Below are 22856 nucleotides of genomic sequence, written 5' to 3'. Positions count from 1 at the left end.
CAATAGTTGTGCATGGGGTTTGGCCTGAGGTACGTTAGCGTGATAAGTCCAAACCTCGTGCACAACTATTGACATGTCTGAGGAGTTTATTCTACTTAAACCTAAATTGTCGCGGCATTAGTTTCATTTGAATGCTACATCCCCCTTAAAAAAACTATTATGCGTTCAAATAGTATATACACCTCAACTAAAAACAAACTGAAAATACTTTTTATAGCTTTTGCATGTTTGAATCCCGTAGTATGAGACAATTAGGTAACCGAGAACAGAAACTGGTAACAGTTGAACGTCATCAATTGTGCGCGTGCAGTTCACTCAAACAAAACCAGAATCATGCGAAACCGGTTTCAGTTGCATGTCATTAGTTGCGCGCGTGCATTTCGTTCGACATAATCAAATGGCTTGTCAATCGGATTCAGACAGTTATTTTTTACCCAGAGTAAGTTTTCGCAAAATTTGGATACACAATATATAAACAGTGACTTTGAGAATTTATTAAACAATTCTCCCGCGTATGATGATGACGGCAATGTTGGTACAAGTAAATCTATGACCGAACTGCCTAGTCGCCCTGATGAGGAACTGAAGCTTTTTCTTTCTCCGGTCGGTGAAACATCCACTGGCCATTTCCACATACAACTCGGCACTTTATCTGATGATGAAATTATTCCTTGCAGTCAAGGATTTAATACTGTGGAGATTGCACGACAAAAAGCTGAAACTCCTTAAGTATCGCGCCGTTTCGGTAGGCCACTCTCTTCACTTGAATTGCAAGATTTGGAAAGACCTGCTAAAAGTAAAAATACTTTTAAAAAATGTGACTGGGCCCTTCGGTTACTGTCTACTTGGTACAAAGCAAGAAAATGGAATGGACAAGTATCTTTTACAAGCGTCTGACGGCGAGTTAAACCAAATGATTATCGCCTTCATAACGGAGGTAAAAGATTTGAAAGGTGAAGACTACCATGGCAATACCCTCCATGAGATTTAAGTGTCACTGCAATACCATTTGAGAGAAAATGGCAGAAAAATAAACTTATTGACGGATTTTGAATACAGTGGTCGCCGAAGAATGTCGGACGCCAAAATGAAGTAACTGGCAGCACGAGGAATTTGAATCGTTAAGGGACATCAGTAGCTGTGAACAGGAAGATATTCTGTGGGCGAAGGGGATCCTCTGACTTACAACACCCCAGAAACTACTGGACACGCTGCTTTATCTGAATGGCATTTCCTTCTGTTTGAGTGGAGGTGAAGAACACCATTCGCCTAAACTTTCTCATTGGTGGAGAAAAATGGTATTATGCACCTGAAATACTGTGAAGGAATAACGAAGACAAACAGCGGCGGGTTAAAACACAAAGCTCTTGACAGAAAGACTATAGTGGTGGGCCCAAATGCTGAGAAGGAACGCTGTCTTGTCTGGTTACACCAAAAGTACTTGCCACTAAGGTAAGCAAATGATACTTGTAAGAAGAAGAAATATTACAGCTGGGTAGTCACAGTATCTTGTGCAATTATACTGTACGTTACTATAACATTTTTTATAGTGCTACTTAAATCCATAATAATAAAGATAATAGAATATCATCCCATTTTGAAATACTGTGATTATGAAGTTGAAATCTTTCACTTACAGGCCGCAGTCTTGTGTCACTTTCTGTGGCCTCTAAGGTACCCAAAAGTCGACGTGTGGTTCTGAACCGTTCCTATTGGAAGACAAACCCTATGTGATCTTTCTATCTCTGAAATTATATACTTGACAAACAAATTTAGAGATCACTTTTAATTTTTAAAATTGAAGTATATCATCCATGTTATGATAACAAAGTAATGAACTTGAAGGTGATCTCACCCCATCTCTCTCTCGTCTTCGACCGTGTGTAATTCAATGCATTAGTTTGATAATTATTTTTGTTGAAGGCGGCGTCGTGAAGCGTTTATGCGCCGAAGCTGGTTTCTTTACCAACCATTCACTGAGGGCATCTGATGCAACGATATGAGCAGCTCATTTCCGAGAGAACAGGACATCGGTCGACTGCTATTCGCAGGTAAAAACCAACGCTTTCATCGAACATTTTCGGTAGTTTACACTTATAATAAATTAACACTAAATAAATGCAACATTTTGATCACAAAAGATGCATTATTGGGTTGTAATGAGTAGAAAAACATAAAGTAATAATAGTTTAATTGATAAGGAAATTCTTTAAAAAAAATAAAAATAATGTAAAAAATAAAAATAATGTTTTCTTTATACAGTTAAGAGATCGAGCGACCATCTCCTTGATAATGCAGTTCAGAGAAAGAAATCGACACCACTTTCCACAATTGGAACTCGTAATTTAGGTTTAATTTCGGATAAATCTCTTATTTTCACAGACGCACCTTAATGTGATGTAATAGGGGTCACATAACCGCCACACTATCCATTATGGATGAAAGTTCAGTTTGGCGTTCGGGTAAAAATACTGTTAAGTGTATTTTTAGTTTAAAGTAAGGGTGGTTCATAATTGGGGGAAATATATAATTGAGCACGGTTATGACCCCTTTTGTAAAATATGAGCACACTAAAATCGAGAAACTATTATGTTTTCAAAGTAATGACACGTGTAGGTTGTTTGAATATCTGTGAGTGATTTCGCTATACGTCAATATCTACAGTGAATTTGTTGCAGTAGTCATGACAATATAATTCCCACTTATTAATTGGAAAGTTAGATTAAATCAATAAATAATTCCAACCTCAGAGACACACCCATGGGGATTCCGGGAAAGAATATATACTAACGAACATAAGTAACTGTGATTAATATTAAGTTCCAAGAAACACACTTTTATTAAAATACTGAAATTAAACAATGCATTTTTAATACATATTCATGTAGACATCCTCTCAATTTTAAGGTCGTGATTCACATTTTGTATGGTTGTTGGCAGCCAAATACTCAAATGTGTTGTTTTTTTATGTCAAAAGCAAACATTGATTGTTTAGCTATCAGGTGTTCGTTCTTAAAGACACTTTTGTAAATAACGCAATGCCAATAGCTTGCCCTAAACAACGTCTACGCACCGATGTTGCAAACAGGAATGGCGCAAAATCGAAGTTGCAGGACATTTTAAGATTCATCAAAACAGTCGTGTCATCTCTATGTGGACGTTATCTAAAGCAGGGCAACACTCATAACTTGCAACAGTTCGGAAAATTTCTTGGTTGAAATCAATTGAGGGAGGCACAACATCCGGCCCCGACGGCCACATTCTTCACCACTCGCCCCTTTCCGTGATCTACAAGAAGACTCGTCCCCCTATCGATGAATGTTATGTGCGAAAATACGACAAACCAATCAGAATGCGCGTATGATTTCAAGTTCTTCGTCAAAGAATCCCTCAGAAATAATTTTTGATTTTACATCTAAAAATATACTCAAGACACAGTCAAATGTGTTCAAGCATACTGTATAACTTCGCATGTCCCGATGTGCTTTAAATTGCATCTGAAATATATAAAATATATGGGGAAATATATGTGAACCATTACGCAACGAGTTGACAATTGTTTTAGGTATGCCCGTTTGCGCTAAGACGGAACCCGGTCGCAAAAATGACCATGAGAGGGGCACGAGTCGCTATTCGGCTTGTCCCGGAATAACACGAGTTGGTCACGAATGCGACGGCCAGCGATTAGCCCAATTTTGCTTCCACGTCACCGTCAGGCACGCCTAGAAGTGTCTGAGGTCCATCTGTCACCTGGACGGCTTGGATGGTTGTGTAGGATCTACAGGAGAACGTGTAATGGTATCACTTCTTTCAGTAGCATTTAGAAGTTGGAGTGATGAAGTAAGACGAGTTCTATGGATGAACAACTTCTTTATTACAATTAGAGCGACGTTTCGGTGTAGATCCTAACACCTTTATCAAGCAATAGATGGATAGGGCTAAACAGCATAGGTATATATACACTTTTTGACATCTAATGGTATCGCCTGGCACCACACCTCATGACACAATACAGCATACTGTTAATGGTACCGGAATGAAAATGTCGGCGTCACTGATGGTATTTACCTTCATTCACGAATGATATATGTATTCTTCTTCATGAAATGTCAACAAACTAACAATGCATTGAATCTGTGTCGTCACGCATTGTACAATAGTTTTCATTTTCTGTCAGGAATATCGTGTGTTAACAATATAAATTCAGTGAAAGTTGTCACTGATTATAATCAGTATATTTATCATCTGTTGTCCATTATCATGTTAATTGCCTCATCATTAACTCTCATAGATATGGATTTATACAACTTATTTTAATTACAATACCTTAAACTCTGTTGCTCATGATGCCTTCTATTTTCAAGAAAATCATCAAGAAAATCAAGACTTCAGAAGTGAAGGAGAACTCCCCACGCAAGCCATCGTAAGTATATCAAATAATTTCATTAACTAAATGACTGCCTGTCATTTACAGCAAAAGATCTATCGCCTTTTCTATATTAAGTGGGATTAACTGAACTTATATTGATATTTTCTCATGGCATTATCGCTAGATCTTTAGTAATAATAACAATATATTTTCAGACAATACCGCCTATTAGATGAAATACATTTTGAAAAAGAACATACTTTCAGAACTTGTATTTATCAGCCTGACCAAGATTGGTAATTAAGTAATATGTACCTAGTGTAAAATAATACCCAAAACACAAATACTTTTGTATAAAATAATGGTTTTTCATAGTGTCATTTACATAGATTACATGGTTCATACAGGTCCAAGAGAAAAAAAAATCCAGTACAATTTTAATTGTCATACATTTACCTTTGTCAACACTTTTTTTAAGATTTCAAGACGCTCATTTAGACTTTCTTCTAACTGACTTATCTTTAACACTTTTTCTAAGGGCATTTGATTGCACAACAAAGGACATTTTCTGGGTTGCCTCTGCCTTCAAGGAAAGATCATCAGCAGTTTTTGACAAGCTTGTGATGTCTAGTTCTAGTCTTCTTTTTTTTTATTTCTTCAATTGCTTGTAGAGTACATTTCCTCTTCTTCGTTTCTTCTGCTGACTTTTCTTCTCTCTTTCCATATCTCCCTGAGAGGATATGTAAGACCACGTCTTTCAAAGTATATTTATTTTGACCACATTTTTAATAGTAGTATATCTGTTCGTTTACCTTTGGCTAAATTTGTCATAATCGCCAACAGCTGAAGGGATGATGTAAATCCGGCTGGGGTCCATGCAGGTAGCAAAAGTACTGTAAGTCCCCATGGACCCTAGCATGGTGGTCTACCTTCAGTTGCTGGCGATCTATAGCCCGTTTTTATACTGTCATGTTTTGTATAGTGCTATTGATTTTATGATTAAATACTAGTTTTACATTTATTTCTGTGATATATCTAGTTATTTTACTGTCCCTCGTTGACAGGTTTTTACATAAGCTTCAATCTATGTATTATACTTCACCATTGCTAGTCACGATATGGCTGAAATATTGCCGATGTGACTTAAAACTTAACTCACTCACTCACTCTTTCCATCTCTAGATATTTGTCATACCGTTGCCTGGAAAACTTTGCTGACAACAGTAGTTCTTTGTTAATGCCCACCTTTAAGATGCCCCCTTTTTTGTCACATGGTCACAAATTGCTCCGTGAGTCACAAGTGTTTGTTTCTGCATATATTCCACCTCTGTTTCTTTGTTGACACTGAACCCTCTCTCAACTGCAGCCTGTCCATGTGACAGTATCATGATAAGTTTCACAACAGAAAACAGATTTTCGAACTGTTGTTTGCTGCCATCCTGGCACATGTTATGATGGAAGAACTGGTCAGCAGAGTCTGTGGACTTGTCAAAGTTAGAGAACCTCTCTGAGCCAAACATACGTATACTCTCTAGGAACTGGAGGTATTGATCTAATAGGACATCACAGTCCATCTCATCCACTCGCTTGGCATTCAGAAGAACATTCAGAACCTTCTTAAATTTCTGAATATTTTCTTCTTTTGAAGAAACCATTCTGACAGCACTAAAGCATGACAAGTACCTTACCAGAGGTTAAGATATAGGACATTTCAGAAGCATTTTCTTTAGAAGTGATATCAGAAAGTTTTTGCAATTCATCCTGAAGTCCAGTACTTGTTTTTCAGTATAACTCGAAAAACCAACTTCTACTTTACTGTATGTTACATGAAAGTCCTTGTTGGTGACATCAGGTTTGGCAAGTGTCTCTTCGTTCAGCTGCTCCAGCTTCTCAGATTTTATGAATCTTCTCATGGGGGATCTTATCAACATGACAAGGTCTCCACACCAAAACACAACCATTGGTTTGTTGCGCTGATACTGCGATAGAAATGGTTGCAGTTGTAGGGCAATCATCTTGAAGAAGGTTAGCTTTGCAACAAAGCAAGTATCTTGCACAGATTCTAGAACCGCTTGATAAGATTTGCAGGTTGGTTTTGCAACTTGTTTCCTTTGAACTGCTTTCACATAAGTCACAATCTTGTCCCACAGCAAAATGGCCCTTTCACACACAGGGACATTTTCCAACCATCTGTGGCTTACGAATTTCAAGGGCAGCATCGAACAGTCAGAGACTTTGGTAAAGTCCTCCCTTCTTGCATGAGAATCCTTGAACAGATATTACAAACCAGACAGAAATGATGATATATTCCACCCTGTGCCTTCAGCACCAGACTTAAATGAGTTATGCACAATATGCAAGCCGCATGATCCAATGTTTATCTAATTTGAGTTGTTTTTCTTGCAACAGCATCAAGAATTTCCAATTCACATTTGGGCCGTCCAAGCTGACTTGTACCATGTTGGGAACGTACAGTCCACTTTCCAAAACTGAATGAGTGAAGTGGGATATCATGTCATCTGCAGTGGCATGACCTGTAAAACAATAACATGAGTGAAATATACATTACACAATGTACACAGTATTTAAACTTTACTATTTATATATATATATATATATATAAATAAATTCATATTACTGATTTAATATTTAATCAGTATTTTTTTACCATGACTATCTTTTAAATAATTAATTTACTAGTATTGTAACTATTATTTACTGCTGGTGCTTTAAGATTATTAAAATTAAATATGGTATATTTAATATTCTTGTTTAATGTTGTAATTTTAATATATTACATGTATAATTGTAAATAATATTTATTGCAGATGTTTTCACATATAATTATTTATTATTTTAAATTTTCATACACTTACCTAGAAACTCAGGTGAGATATCTTGAATCGACCTTGTTGGTGTCATTGTTCTCCTCACCCTCGGGCGACACTTTGCACTCCTCGGGGACCCGGCGACCGCGGTCAACACGCCTTTGAAGATCCTCCGAGGTGGCCCCGGGACCGACAAGGAGCGACGCCAGGTGGCGTAGGGCCCGTACTCTATCGTGGGCCTCTTCCTGGGTCAGCCTCCCACTCCCCGTCAAGTACAGGGGCAAGTGGGCCATTTGCACGTGCTGCTTGAGTTTTCGGGACCTTACTCCGCTTCCCGGCACCGGGCACGCCGAACACCGGTCCCTGGTCACCCCACGGGAATGCTGGGCAACTGCAGGGAAGCTCGGCCGACGTTGGGATAGAGAAGTCGAAGAGTTCCTGGGTGGTGCTGGTACTTGAAACTCTGACAGAGGACCGCCGCCTTGAGGGCGACCATCCCCCGGTCACTTGGCGCTCCCCGCCCTCTGCTCCTGCGGGTACCCAGACCTGTAGGGCCTTCTTTCTTGCTCCGCCTCTACTCCCGTCATCCCACGACTCGTTGGAGGAGCTCGCCCGACCTCTCTTCCGGGCGTTCCTCCCCAACTTGTCCACGTCGGTTACGGTTACCCCCCTCCCCCGGGGTATCATCCTTGGTGGCCGGGAGAAATCGACCAAGGGTTCTTCAGGTGACCCAGCCTGGTCCACCACCACCGCCCGGCTCCGATACCTCTCGGGCACGGGCACGCCATGTATCATGATCTCCGTAATGGTGACATTCTCCTTCCCCTCATAGTAGGGCATGAGGCCCGGATCCTCACTTCTGCTTTCGCTGCTCGACATTTTTCTTGCTGGTTAGTCTTGTTAGTCTTGTTCGCTTTGATTGCTAGTCTAGTTAGCTTTGGGAAAACTTCCTGCAAGAGAAAGCATCATGTTTACTTAACCTATCTGCCTACAGGTTAAGCAAATTATGTTTTACCCTACCCTGCAGGTTGGGCACTCATAGTGTTCCATGGTTTCGGCCTCTTCTGGTTTCACTCCGACGCAGGCCCCATGAAACCACCCGTTACACTTATCGCACCCTATCATAAAGGACCCGTCATCTGGCCTCCGACACACACAGAACAGCTCTCCTTCAGGTGACTCTTGACCCGGCTCCTCATAGAGCCAGTCTAGCCCCAAGTCATCCATTGGCCTACCCGGTTTCCCTCTCTGGAGCCAGATGGGCAAGTCCCTGTCTCTACAGGGCTTAATACGGTCATGATGTTCCGTCTTCTCCTTTCGAGGACCCTGAACCACAAACAAATTGGCGGTCCGCTTCCTCACTATCAAGTAAGGCCCCTTCCACACTGGGCACAGTTTCTTGCATTTTCCCAACATGGTCACAGAGTTCAGGATGTAGACGGCATCACCTTCCTCGAAGGTTCGTGTAAGAGTCTTGAGATCTTAGTCCTTTTTCATTTTCAACACCGCAGTTTTCAGCCGACTCCTGGCTAGGTCATGAGCTTCCTGCATAGCGTATTTGAGGTCCCTGACATACTCCGATTCTTCCTCCTCTGTGGGCTTCCCAAACATCAAATCAGCAGGAATGTTGATTTCTCGCCCTAACATCAGTCGGTTGGCCATGAACCCCCTATGTCGGTTGACTGAAGACCGGATTGCACTGGCTAGCTGTGACAAGTACTTCCCGATGTGACATCGTACCATTTGGATGAGCGTTCTGTTGTACCTCTCCACCTGACCGTTAGAGGATGGTCGATATGGGGTAGTTCTCGACTTGGATACTTGAAGTAACTCACAGATGGCCCGGAACAGTTTGCTTTCAAAATTTCTTCCTTGATCCGTGTGGATCTGGAATGGAAAACCAAACCTTCCGAAAAACTCATTAACCGCTGCCCTAGCCGTCTCTTCCGCCTTCTGACATGGCAAGGGAATGCATTCGACCCACTTTGTGAACTGATCCACCATCATGAGGATATACTCATTTCCCTTTTGACTCTTTGGTAGTGAGCCCACGAAATCGAAGTGTACTCTCTCCTGCATGAAAGCATTCCATCTTGGTTCTGACATGTTTCAGTGGCTTTTTGTTCAAAGAACACTGTCTGCAGGTAGCAATGTACTCTCGAACATCTTGAGAGCTGCGATACCAAAAATACCTAGCTTTTAGTCGCTCTCTTGTCTTTGCTACCCCAAGGTGTCCAGCTGTGGGGATGTCGTGCAGGCACCTCAATATCTCCCCCTGCAGTCCCTTGGGGATCATGAGCCTTTTTGGGGTCTGCTCGGTTGTGTCTTTTTTTGTTACCAGGAGACCATGTCTATCTTTTGTAAACATTTCTTTGTTGATCCAGTAAAACTTGGCTGCAGGGCTTGATAGATAGAGTTCAGCGTCTGTGGGGGCTTTTCCTTCTTCAATCCATTCTCGTACCTATCTTAAGTATGTGTCTTCCTGTTGAGCATTGGCTATTTCCTCCTGGGAATACCCAACAGAGCCTGAGAATTCCGCATCTCCTTCCTGGGACTCCTTGACTGACGATCTGACAGTCACGCCCCCTCCCCCATCCACTTCGATGGCTACAGTTCCTACTCTTGAATTTGGGTCCTCAGTACTCTTCACTTCTCCCTTTGAGAACTCCGCCAACAGATCTTCTGTTGTGCAGAAAACTCTGGACGTCACTCCGGGGGGGCAGTCTGGTACTTCAAGTACTTGATTTGATCGAACCCTTGGGGTCCGGCTGGCAAGCGGGACCGTGTAGTCTACCATTTCTATAAAGTTCCCCCAGTTCTGGTGGGCTTTCTGGCAGTATCTACACCCTCCACAGGGCAAGGATTCTATTTCCATGGTAGAGCGGTAGTGTTCACAGGGGTCTTCAACAGGGATCCTTGATAAGCTGTCTGCATTTTGATGTTTCGCTCCCGGTCGATGCTCTACCGTCATGTCATACTGGCTTAGCTCTTCAAGCCACCTGGCTAATTGCCCTTCAGGAGCCTTGAAGTTCAGCAACCATCGCAAACTACTGTGATCTGTTTGGACAGTGAAGGGGCGGCCCAAAAGGTAATGTCAATACTGCCGGGTGAAACGGATAACGGCCAGCAATTCCTTTCTTGTGGTGCAATACCGCCTTTGCTCTGGGGATAGTAAGAAGCTTCCATAGCCAATGGTACGTTCCTTTTCATCTTGTACTTGGATATGTTCTGCCCCAATGGCGTATTGGGAGGCATCCGTGTCGAGTATCAAACGACCTGTGTTTCTGGGGAGACCCAGGACTGGTGGGAACATAAGGGCTTCTTTCAGCTCTTCAAAGGCCTCTTGTTGTTCACTCCCCCAGTCGAACGGTTTCTTTCACGTAATGTTATAGAGGGGAACGGCCATCTTGGCATAGTCTTTTATGAACACCCTGTGATAATTTGCTAGTCCCAGAAAACTTTCCACTTCCCTGGTAGTTCTGAGGATAGGCCAGTCTTTCACCACTGTCAGGTCCTCTTCATTGATCTGGATCTGTCCGGGGCTGATAATCCTGCCTAGAAATTCGATTTTCCTCTGGAATAGGACATTTCTTGGGTTTCAGTTTCAAGTTGTAGTTCCGGAACCTCTCCAACACTGCCCTCAGGTTGACAAAGTGCCCTGGTATCCCCGGACCGTTCGCTACCGCATCGTCGAGGAAGGCCAGCACGATGTCCCAACTAAGTCCGCTCAAAATCAAGGACATTGCTCTGGCGTATGTGGCCGGAGCATTGCAAAGGCCAAAGCCCATCCGGACGTGTTCGAACAACCCATACTTGGTGACAAAGGCAGTCTTCTTGCGATCTTCCTCTTTGATCTTTATCTGCCATCCAGCTTGGAGAACCACTGACTGTCGGCGAGAGTGTCGAGGCATTCATCTATTAGCGGCAGAAGGAACACATCCTTAGAACAAACTGAATTCAGCGATCTGTAGTCTACGCACCAACGTACCCCTCCATTAGACTTGCGTATGAGCACCGGTGCTGCGGCCCACTCGGAAGTAGACGGTTGAATGACTCCTGCCTTCAGCATTTTGGTGAGATGTGCTTCTTCCTCTTCCGCGAACCCGAGAGGTGTTCTTCGCATCCTCTGTTTGATTGGCTTGGCATCTCCTGTATCAATTGTGTGTTCTAGGGCTGTAAAGTTGCCTAGATCTTGGGGATCTTCATCCGGGTTGATTTCCTCCACCTCCGAGGCTAAGCCTACTTCCTGTCCTTCACTTAGCTTGACGGTGTTTTCAGTGGGATTTACCATGCATATGATGGGTTCTTTGCCTGGCCCGTGTACTATTCGGGGGATAAGAACTCTACCCAAGATGGTCTCGTCGGGTTCCGTCATATACTGATGGAGCTCCTCAGTGAGCGCACACTGGACCATTCACACGGAGTTTGGGGGAATACTAGTCTTGGATGCCAGCCGGATCCCACATACTGCGGGACCTCTTCGCGACTTGATCATCATGGCGACTTCCATTCCACCGACAACTAAGACCTGCTCCTCCAAGTTCATACTATTGCAATGTCGAAGGATGAAATCTGCTCCCAGCAACATGTCATCTTCTATTGGCGCCACACATGTGGGCAATCGATAGATTTTCCATTGAATCCTTATTCTAGTCATATCCGTTATGAAGCCTTTCATTTTGAGATCTCTTCCGGCATTCTTCAACACAACTTCTTGTGCTGTGGGTGGTTGGTCCGTCAATTAACGGAACAGCTTGTCGGTTATAACTGTCGTCTCAGCTCCACTGTCAATCACAGCTTCTGTTCAGCAACCCTCTATCTCAAAGGTGATCATGATTGAGGCTTTGTGGGTCAAGGTGCTAATGTTAATCACTGGGAGGCCGGTTTCTTCATCAGTGTAATACCCCACTTGTCTTATGGATGAGTCAGAAAGGCCCAGGTGTGATAACATTGTTGGATCCGCTGTCCATGGTGTGACTTGATCGGACCCCGCGATTCCTGTTCCCATGTCAGGGGGGCGTGGTGGGTTGCCCATGGTATCCCCTAAATGGTTGAGTGAACTTTGACCTGCTTCAGTCAGTCCTGTTCCCACTCCTTCCTTTTCTTCTTGGGTGAGTAGAAACGTTGGTTTCAGTTCAACTGTTGGGTCCGGGGGACGTGGTGGGTTGCCAAGGGTACCCCCAAGTGGTTGAGCGTACTCTGGTCTTCCAAATTGGACAGGTGCCCCTCCGACTCTTCTAAGTGGGTGTATTCCGCCATGGGTTGCTTCAGCGACTGGTCCATTTCGACGTCAGGTGGTCTTGTATTCTGGGCTAATGGGGTGATTGGGGATGAACTCAGCCCGTCTTGTTCATCCCCTGGAAGTTTGGGGAATCTGGTCGAGGAATCGTGAAGTTGACTTTCTTCTCGGGGTTAGGACTTCTCTTCGGAAAGTTGGCTTTAAAATGTCCCCGCTCGCCGCAGGCAAAGCATCCGTCAGTGCGTCCCGGACTGGGGGACCGGGAACGGACGCGGGCTCTTGATAAATTCCCCGCCAACTTCGTCACCAAGTTTTTGATCTTTGTCACATCGTTCTTTGTTTCCTTGGTTTCTTTTTTAATTTCTTCCATGTCCCACTCCACTTCCCCCATCCGTTGGTCGATGGAACGTGGTTCTCCCACCCGATTCAGGCTTGCCTGGTCTCCTTCCACCTTGACTTGCCTCATCTCTCGTCTGGGTTGGCGCCCGTACACGACTTGGGCATGATGCTGAAAGTGGCGAACTCTGTCTATGGCATCCTCTAGGGTATTTGGTCGTAGGTTGGCCACAAATTGGCTGGCCTCCTTATTTGAACACCCTTGGCAGAATTTGGTTATTACTTGTTGGTCCACATAATAGTCGGGCAGGCCTGGGAAGGCAATAACAGCGGTATTTACCAAGCGTTCGGACCAAGCTTCAAGTGATTGGTCAGACTCCTGGCGCATTGTTTGGAAATTAATCTGGGCTGTTTCGGGTAATTTTGACTTGTCAAACCGCTTCTTCAGTTTTGAAGCCATGGCCTCGAAGGATATGTCTGGTTGTCGTCTCTTGCATATGGCGAAATAGCCCAAGGCCTCGTCCTTGAGGCAAAGACAGAGAGTGTCAAACTTTTGTTGGTCGGTCCATTGTTGGTCGGTGATTCCTTGCCCAGGTATCTAATTGGACATGAAACGCACTCCAACTCCCCTTCCCTCCATACAAAATGGGTGGCGTCTTCAGGCCCGCTCCTGGCGAGGTCTTGCGTTCGTCTCACCTCGTTCACGATCTTGACCTGACCTGTGCTCCACGCCTTGGGGATCTGTTCGGCCAGCTGTCTGTGCTTCTCTTATGACCTCCCTGTTTCGGCCTACTTGTGGGGGTCTCTGTTGGTTGGCGTCGACCGTTCGGGTCCGGTAATCCACTCTATTTGGATGGTCCACCTCACTGGCCTGTGTAATCTCACTGCTCTCCGAATGTTCCATTCTTGGTGGATCAAATGGACTTGTTGGGGAACGTGGGTTGCGGCCTGGTAGGCCCTAATGGAAGTTGATGTACAAATTTGCCCGGTGGTCCCGTAGCCCTTCCCTCAAAGTTGGAGATGACATCATTGATTGTGTTCAGATCCCTCTCAAATCTCCAGTCCATGGTGAACTCCAGTCGATCGTCCACTCCTGGATGTGTTCCATGCTCCGGTGCTCCCGTATCTTCGCTTCCTCCGGTTGTATTTGATTACCTCCCTCTTGTCTGATTATCTCGGCCCTCCGAAGCTGGTCCTGCAGCCGCAATATCTCTTCTTCTGCCCTCGCCCTCTCTGCTTCAGCTCTACTTAATTTCTGTAGATACTCCTCCCTCTCTCGACGTTCTTGTTCCTGTCTTCGCGTGGCCATTTCCCACTGATATTGTTCTCTGTATATCCTTTCCCGTTCCCACTTCAGTACCTCCAGGTCCCTTGCGCACTTGTCCAAGGGCGAACCTGGAAATTCAGCCCTCTCTACTCTGTCCGCCAGAAATGGGTGGTGTCTACCGCCTAATAAGGGGGGTGGGGCGCTGGAGTAGCGCCCTGACGTTGAAGCTTCCTGGCTTGCTGGCAGGTCACGACAATGGTAATCCGGATGGGGTGAATGGTGTGGGCTTGCCAAGCCGCGCCCCCAGGGGGCTGGTGAATACCCGCCCTGGGCAAGGGGCCCCTGGGACGGAGATGACGTGATGTTACTCACCTTGCCCTTTAAGGAGGCATGTGTCCGATTGATTGGTGACACAGAATTTGCTGAGGAGACACTAGCAGGCGAAGTGGGTCTGTGAATGCCTGGCGTTTCCGGCGGTGTGTCCATGGTTATGTTGAAATCCTTTGCTACTTCAGTACCCGGTCTATGATGTCAGCTGACACAGTATATACTCGAACGTTTTTTTTTGCACTCTGCTGACTGGAATTGCCAGGCAATTGTAAATGCTTCGAATAGCAGAATTGGTATACTTCGTACTCAACATACACTTCGATGTATTAAAATCTCTGTTCCCACAGTATGTCGAATTGAAACATGCACAATAACTGTTCCTGTTACTGAACCTCACCTGTTGTAGCCTGCGTGAGCCAGTTGCACATAGTATAACATGCAGCAATAAAAAGTCACTATTGATTAGTCCTTAATAATTGAGTGATAATCCATTATAAATCCCAGAAATGCCAGCAATGTGAAAAAAATCCCACACAACAGCTGGGTCGGCGATCCTAGTAAGTTGGTCAATCAATCGATAATGAATAATCTTTGGAATTCCTCTGCAGAGTTGCTTGAAGACGAATTGCACAGAGTCCGGCTACAAAAGATGCAGAAATCACACAGTAGAAGTTTGGCAAAATATCACATGTTATTTCCAAACACATGAGTGGTTTGAAAATCCCGCTTCGAGCCCGTATTACCACACTGACATGTCAGTGTAACCCGGGCTCGGCGCACTTGGTTGGCTGTGTATACTAACACAGCTACGTGCGCCGATCGACAATCAGCGATTTTCGCTAATAATTCTCAATGACAGCTGCTCCGGGTGTGCGGAGCAGATGACGAGTGCAACTTAGAGACAAGGTGCGACAATATTTCACCTCAAAATTGTTTGAAATGAAGCCAAAAACTACTGAAAACAAGATGGCGGATGTGAAAAAATGACTGATGCGACGACCTGTTCCGTTCGTCGGACTTTTATTCTCGTTTTACGGATTTGTTCACAGAGCCATTGTAGTGTTAACTCATGTCGGTGCTATGCCGACGATAATAGCACCAGTGGCACCAGTTGACACTATTGTGAGTCAGTTATATTAACGAAGATAAGTGAATGGTCAGAAAGACGTCTACTTACTTTGCTTGCTTTGAACTTGACTGTTTCCCTCAGGGGCTCCCGGCTAGCTGATTGGCTGGGAGGATTCCCGGGTCCTGCTGCTTCCCGGGCACGGGCTTTGGTTCTCGGGTAGCTTCGGCTGTAGTGGCGGACATGGCCGACCACCACATCCTTCAGCAACCCATGCTTGCCGTAAAAGGCGACTAACGGGATCAGGTGGTCAGCAGGCTCGCTGACTTGGTTGATGCATGTCATCGATCCCAATTGCGTGGATCGATGGTCATGATACTCATCACTGGATTGACTGGTCCAGACCGCCGTCATATAGCTGGAATATTGCAGAGGCGTTAAACAACAAACCAACCTTATTTGACAATATTTTAGTCCTCATTTGGTTTTATTAAAGTCCCCATTTGACTTTACAAATGTGCCCTGATTTGACACTGTTAGAGGCAGCCACCAGGAGCGTGGCTGCTCTCTACCAAGCATGACTACACAATGACAAGCCAAGGGACAGAGTTCCCCGGCGCACACATTTGCGCATGCAGCCCGTGCGCCACGTGTTGCTGTCCAGAACACCACGCCTTAACAAGTGGTGCGTTCGCGCGAATGTTTTTGAATGATTTGTCATCCTTCTGTTCACTTCCCCCCAGTATGATAATCAATTAAAGTTCATCCTGAAAAAGAAACTTTTTCATCGCACAATCACAAATGAAATCTCAAATTCTTGAAAAAAGCACACACATTTCCCTGTAAATGTCAGTGATCAGAATATGTCCTTTTCACTCACGTGTGTCCTTGTTCCACTTCTGTATCCGTTTTATTTTGGTTTCTTCATGCTCTTCTGTTCCATCCTCTGTATTGTTCATCTGCCCTTTCCATTTCATTCTTTTCTGTTCGTCCCACCACCTTCATCCTTTTGTTCCCGTTTTTCGCCTTGTGTCAATTCCAGAGGAAAAACTTGTGACTGGTCTTGTTATTATAGATTTGTCAGTTTTAATGTCCACAACTGTCACATTACCATCTGTGCCTAGATACTCGTACTCGTTACAACTTTAAAAAGAAGTGCAGCTTATATAGCAACTGATTATGTATGGGTGGTTTGTTGTTTAACGCCGCACTCAGCAATATTCCAGCTATATGACGGCTGTCTGTAAATAATCGAGTCTCGACTAGACAATCCAGTGATTGAAATCATGAGCATCGATCCACGCAATTGGCATCGATGACATGCATCAACCAAGTCAGCGAGCCTGACCACCCGATCCCGTTAGTCGCCTTTTACTGCAAGCATGGGTTGCTGAAGTCCTATTATGCTACCCCGGATCTTCACGGGTCTAACTGATTATGTAAAGTAGGAAAGTTAACAATACTACACTTGGTTTTCCGTCTACAGGTTCTGCCAAAGTGACTAAAACCAAAACAACGGAAGCAAAGGTTTAACTGCTTGACAGTTTCCCATCTCCTGGGAACTGTCACTGATTTAATTTCCTACATGTCACAATGTCATGGTTGTCCATGTGGCATAACTGCCATCTGTGATCTCCTTCAGACTGTTTTTTATAAAAGAAAGACCCGGATTTGTTTGGACCTTTAAGGTATATTGTCTTTCCTTTAACAGTTAACCCATTGATGGTTTCTGAAGCAAGGATCTGGAATTCTGCTTCCATTCACGTAATGCTTCAACCGACTCCTGTCGTTGAGTTTCAAATATCCATCTTTGGTATTGACTAATCATGGATTCCATCATTTTCTTCAGAATCTGTACATACAAAGATCCCAACTCTAACCTATCAGACTCCCTATCACATCCAGCATATCAGCAAACCGTTCAAAGTCCTTTGCATTACAAGGTCGCACTGGCTTAAAGGATGATATTTCTTCCGATTGGAGAGCAATATGACGTCTCACGCCTCCAAATTTACGTTCCAACCCCTCAAGAGCTACACCATAGGCTGCTGCGCTGTGACCTAAGTCTTGAATGACCTTCATTGCACCACCACTCACATACTGGCACAACTGAAGCAGCTTATATTTTGGTGTGACAGGTGCTTTGTCTATACAAGCAATAAATGCAGCCTTCCAGGCTTCATATGATTTGACATCTCCAGTAAAGACAGGGATAGACACACGCTTCAATTGTTTCCAAATGTCTTGACCAATATCATAAATCTGTGAAAGTGTTGGTGCCCTACGATTGTAACAACTATCTGAATGCTGCCTCACCATCTGAACTGGTTCATGATGTGGTTCTACTTGGTAACCTGATTGCCCATCGACTGATTTTGTATGACAAGAAGCGTTTTCTACAGGAACAGCTTCCACTTCTAACTTCCTTTTCAGAATTAAACGTTTGTGATGGACAATATTTGGAAGTAGCATCAGACCTATTTCTAAGATAGTCCTGTGCATCGTCTTGAGGTTTAGTACCTACCTCTTCTAATAGTTCACCTTCCTGTGTGACCTTGACCATATTGTTTTTATCACCAACAGCTTCAAACAATTGTCAGGTTCACAATAACTTCTTAAGACTTAATGTGGCAACTGTTTAATTTGTCTATAGCTTCCCGAACTTCCATTCGTGATGGAATATCTTTCTTGATCAACTAGCTTCTTCAAAGCATTTATTGATTTTGTGAAAGCTGATTTAATTATCATTTTTTGCCTCTTCAGAGAGTTCATTGTAGATTCGTTATCTATTTTGTTTGAAAGACCTTCAGACTCAGGCAGAGGTATGTCTTCAATTGTATCAAGTGTAAGCTCTGTTTTGTCCATTTCCCCCTTTTTGGGAGAGATTACACTAGTATGGGACATGTTTGTAAACGAACATGTGATCATATTTTCTAATAAAAATTCAATATTATACCCAACGCCAATGTACACGGGTAAACAAGCAGTGTATAAATACCATGGTGCCAGTTGTTGGATAAACAACAAATTACATCCTGTGCTGTATCATACAACCAATTTCCAGTTGACTATGCTACATCGAAACTATGTACAATGAAACTAGACTGTCTATTCAAATCACATCACCAGGTGATTGAGCAACTATTGGTATGGAAACCACGCTCTGCTGCCATTTTGATACGCAGTGGAGTGAGGAGTTAAACACACGCGTTTGTACCATGTTGGTACAGTGTGTTAAGCCCATTTCATGATGTTGTGGAATATTGGTAAAAGCCGCATAAACCACACTCACTCACTCTATTACTTTCTGCTGCTAATGTGAAACAGACCATATTACCTTCTGCTCTTGAGTGAGTGAGTGAGTTAAAGCTTTACGTCACATCGGCAATATTTCAGCCATATCGTGACGAGAAATTTCACTTAGTAATACATGTTTTAACTAAATTAAAACCTGTCATCGATGGACAGTAAAATTACTAGAATATCACAGATTAATATTTAAGACTAGCATACAACTATAAAAGATATCACTATTTATAACGGTACAATTTAAAAAAGAATTAGATCGCCAGCAGCTGAAGGTAGATCACCATGCTAGGGTCCATGGGGACTTACAGTACTTTTGCTACCCGCATGGACCCCAGTCGGATTTACATCATCCCTCAGCTGTTGGCGATTATTGACAAGTTTAGCCAAAATTAAACGAACATATATACTACGAATAAAAACGTGGCTGAAATAAATATACTTTGAAAGACGTGGTCTTACATACCCTCTCAGGGGGGGGACAATAATTTTATACTACTTTAACCCCCTTCGAGGATATAGCCACTACTAATATCAGTTATTATTTAACCAATTATAAAAAGAATTTATTTACAATACATAACAATCAACATTTATGAATTGGCGATTAATGATACGCAGTGGAAGTCTAAAAAAATAACTCAACAAAACTTAAAGTTAATGTCTATTTAATAACTGAAACATAAACTTACACCATAATTGAATTAACCCATGACTTCAGAAACAATTCCTAAAATCACTACTTACCACGATTTGTCATTTGACTATGGCAAAAACCTTATTTGGTTTTATTAAAGTCCTCATTTGACTTTTAAAATATTACAATTGTGCCCTGGACCCGTGAAGATTCCGGGGTAGAATAGGTATTCAGTAACCCATGCTTGCCGTAAAAGGTGACTAATCTTGGAGTAAAAGGCGACTAACGGGATCGGGTGGTGAGGTGGTCAGGCTCGCTGACTTGTTTCATGCATGTCATCGATCCCAATTACGTGGATCGATGCTCATGATATCAATCTCTGGATTGTCTTGTCCAGACTTGATTATTTACAGACCGCCCTCATGTAGCTGGAATATTGCCGAGTGCGGCGTTAAACAACGATCAAAGAAACAAACAAAAACAAAACTAGAAATGGACCCTGAATTGACAGTGTCAGAGGCAGCCACCGGCAACGTGGTTTTTGATTGATTTTTAGAAAGTTTTATAGGTGTTCGGGCAACTAGGCCCATTTACACCTTGCCATTAATAAAGGTTTGCTAATTACCTAGATAGTTTATAGAGTAGTGAAACTGCCACACGCTTTAAAAGCATCACACGCTACTTTAAGATTGGCTGACATATGCCACAGAGACCTATGGTCATCATAGATAGCAATAGCATTATTATAAACATTAAATATGGAGACTGATTTCTTATCCTTGAAATGAATATTGACTTCATTCCCTTGTAATTTGGATGGTGGAACCTATTTCACTAAACGACAGTGATTGAGAGTTGAGCATTACCACCTGTTAAACCAAACTGACGTTCTTTACAAAGGCAGACATAACCTTCCCAACGGAATTGCTGGTTAGGAGTTAAGAATGTCTCCTGAAGACAAAACATCTGGATTTGGGTCAAGACTGTTGATACAAACTTTAAATCCTGGTCCGTTAGCACTTAGTGATCTAGCATCAAGAGTGCCATAAGAAGGGTGGATTAAGACTTCCATTGTTGACCCTTAACCATGCTCGTCAGATCATCAGGGGACAGTTTTAACCCCAAGAGGGACTGGGCAGCTGACGCTATCGTCTGGAGACCATCACACTTGAATGCACGAGTAGTGCCAAGATTAGCAACTATACAAATAACAAAGTTGAGAAAATCAACAGAGAGACATTGTTAAATAGAGGTTTGCAAGATGATTCAGGCATGATGTCAACAACAGGGTCAGTCTGACATTCAACTTCCAAAGTTTCAGTCTGAGGACTAGCAGTCACCATGACTGGAGACACAACATCTGAAATTGTAACAACCTGAGACAGTGGTTTAGCTGCAGGAGGTGGTTTGGGGACTGCTGGAACCTGAGCGACATCTAAACCTCCACGCACTTGTCGAACAGCCTGAGAATAAGACAACTTACCCTCCACTCGGACTTTCTGAATCTGGACAGCTTCCTGGTATTTAATGCAGCCTTTGTATGCCACAGAGTGTGCACCACTTCAGTTCTTACATTTAAGTGAACTTTCATTGCATTCCTCGTATTTCTGCTTCCCTCCACATTTAGCGCACACGTGATGAGTGCTCTTACACTTAGCAGAGACATGCCCAAAGGACTGACACTTGAAGCATCGCAGAGCAGGAGGAACATACATCCGGATTGGAAATCTCTGGAAGAAAATGACAACATGATCTGGTTAAGACTGGCCAGTAAATGTAAGAACAGATTTGGAGGGAACTTTATCAGGCCCACGCACAGCAGAGCACATTAGAGGTAACACAGGTTTCAACTCGTCCTCAATTTCATTCATCTCAATATCCAGATCAATACAATAGATGACTCCATGTGTTCTCATTAAGGATTCCGGCTCATGAGGTGTGACAAAATGTTCATCAAGTTCTGTGACTTGCAAAAGTGTTTTGGCAGCCTCAACGGTTTTTTCAGTGACACTAACATCTCCCCTGGCCATCCGCTTAACACTGACTATTTCTTTAGTGATCTTAGCCAAAGCACGCTGTGTCATAAGTTGACAGAGGGTCGTTGAACCATCATCATATTCATCTACATCGGCTTTGAAGGTAACAGTGGTTGATTTGACCCGCGCTGGCTCATAGACAAAAGAAAGATCAGACCTTGCAGTAGGAGGAACAGTATTTGGTTGCTTGGCAACACAGGCTTTTTTAGAAGTACCATCTGGAATACGACCGATTCGCTTCCCCACTGAAGCCACCACTTTAAATCCTTCCTCGCATTCCATTCTGTTGGCAGCCATTGCCGAGGACAATCCCCAACAACTGACTGTAACAAACAGCAAACACCAAATACAAATGAAAAGTTTGAATGCAGTCCAACACAAGAGAAAGCAAAAGCCAAAAGAACAAAAGATGAAGGACCATATACAGTCAAGTGTGGTGTATAACACGAGACAAGTTGCTGAGATGCAAAAGACGTCCGAACTCGACGGCAGTCAAGACCGAACTCTTCCCCGGTAACGTGGCTGCTCTCTACCAAGCATGACTACAAAATGACAAGCTATGGGACACAGTTCCCCGCCGCACACATCTGCGCATGCCGCCCGTGCGCCACGTGCTGCTGTCCAGAACACCACGCCTTAACAAGTGGTGCGTTTGCGCACTTTTTGAATGATTTGTCATCCTTCTGTTCAACCACTGTTAGTCAAAACAAAGCAATGAAATTTCAGTTGCTTTAATAATACAATATTTTAATTATATCCAAAGAACTTATGAAATAGAAACTTCTTTCAAATTTATAAATAACAACATTATTAGTGAGAATTAAAGGTGAAACGTCAGATCGTTTATTAAGACTATATTTTAATCATGTACAAAACATTTATATATACAATCGACGATCGATTACTATCTGTGAATTTAAATCCAGAAGAAGTTCGATATTTTCTTCTTTCTGTAGATACAACTGAGGCAACAGGGCCAGATGCTATAGGTAACAAGTTACTTAAATTAACAGCGTCTTGTCTAGCTCCGATCCTGAAAATATTATTGATCTTGTCGCAGAAAATTAAACCTTCCCGTTAGTTTGGAAACAAGCATCAGTAACACCAATTCACAAAAAGGCGATGTACATGAATGCTCAAACGATAGACCTGTAGCTCTCACATGTTGCTTAGCCAAAAATTTTGAAAATCAGCAAAGACTTTGATAGAGTATGGCATATAGGAATTACTCATAAACTCAATGCTTATGGCATCGAAGGTGATTTTTTTAAATGGTTTGAAAGCTACTTAGAAAATAGAGTCCAAAAAGAAGTCATTAATGGTTATACCTCAGAATCAAAATTTGTACAACCTGGGGTCCCCCAAGGGTCAGTCCTTGGACCACTCCTTTTTATTGTTTATATAAACGACATTGTCGAAGGTATCGAGAGTAATATACGACT

The 22856-nt window shown here is 43.1% G+C and overlaps 1 protein-coding gene and 1 pseudogene across 1 annotated transcript; both read right to left on the bottom strand.

Annotated features, from left to right (window-relative positions):
- Positions 1–3684: 3684 nt before the first annotated feature.
- Positions 3685–7291, bottom strand: LOC139449066 (uncharacterized; annotated as a pseudogene).
- Positions 7292–8208: 917 nt separating this feature from the next.
- On the bottom strand, positions 8209–8613 carry LOC139449065 (histone lysine demethylase PHF8-like). The gene has a single exon (XM_071230533.1). It carries the CDS (start codon positions 8611–8613, stop codon positions 8209–8211), a length of 405 nt encoding a protein of 134 aa, XP_071086634.1.
- Between the last annotated feature and the right edge of the window lie 14243 nt (positions 8614–22856).

This window comes from Haliotis cracherodii, unplaced genomic scaffold (assembly GCF_022045235.1).
Source record: "Haliotis cracherodii isolate W230 unplaced genomic scaffold, xgHalCrac1.p SCAF_7, whole genome shotgun sequence".
NCBI classification, from domain to species: domain Eukaryota; kingdom Metazoa; phylum Mollusca; class Gastropoda; order Lepetellida; family Haliotidae; genus Haliotis; species Haliotis cracherodii.
The sequence above is the reverse complement of the archived record's forward strand: the minus strand, read 5'-3'. Positions and strand labels throughout refer to the sequence as shown.

What these genes read in the sequence shown, in the direction of transcription:
- LOC139449065 (XM_071230533.1), bottom strand. Translation starts at nt 8,613, where the DNA reads ATGTTGGGAAAATGCAAGAAACTGTGCCCAGTGTGGAAGGGGCCTTAC.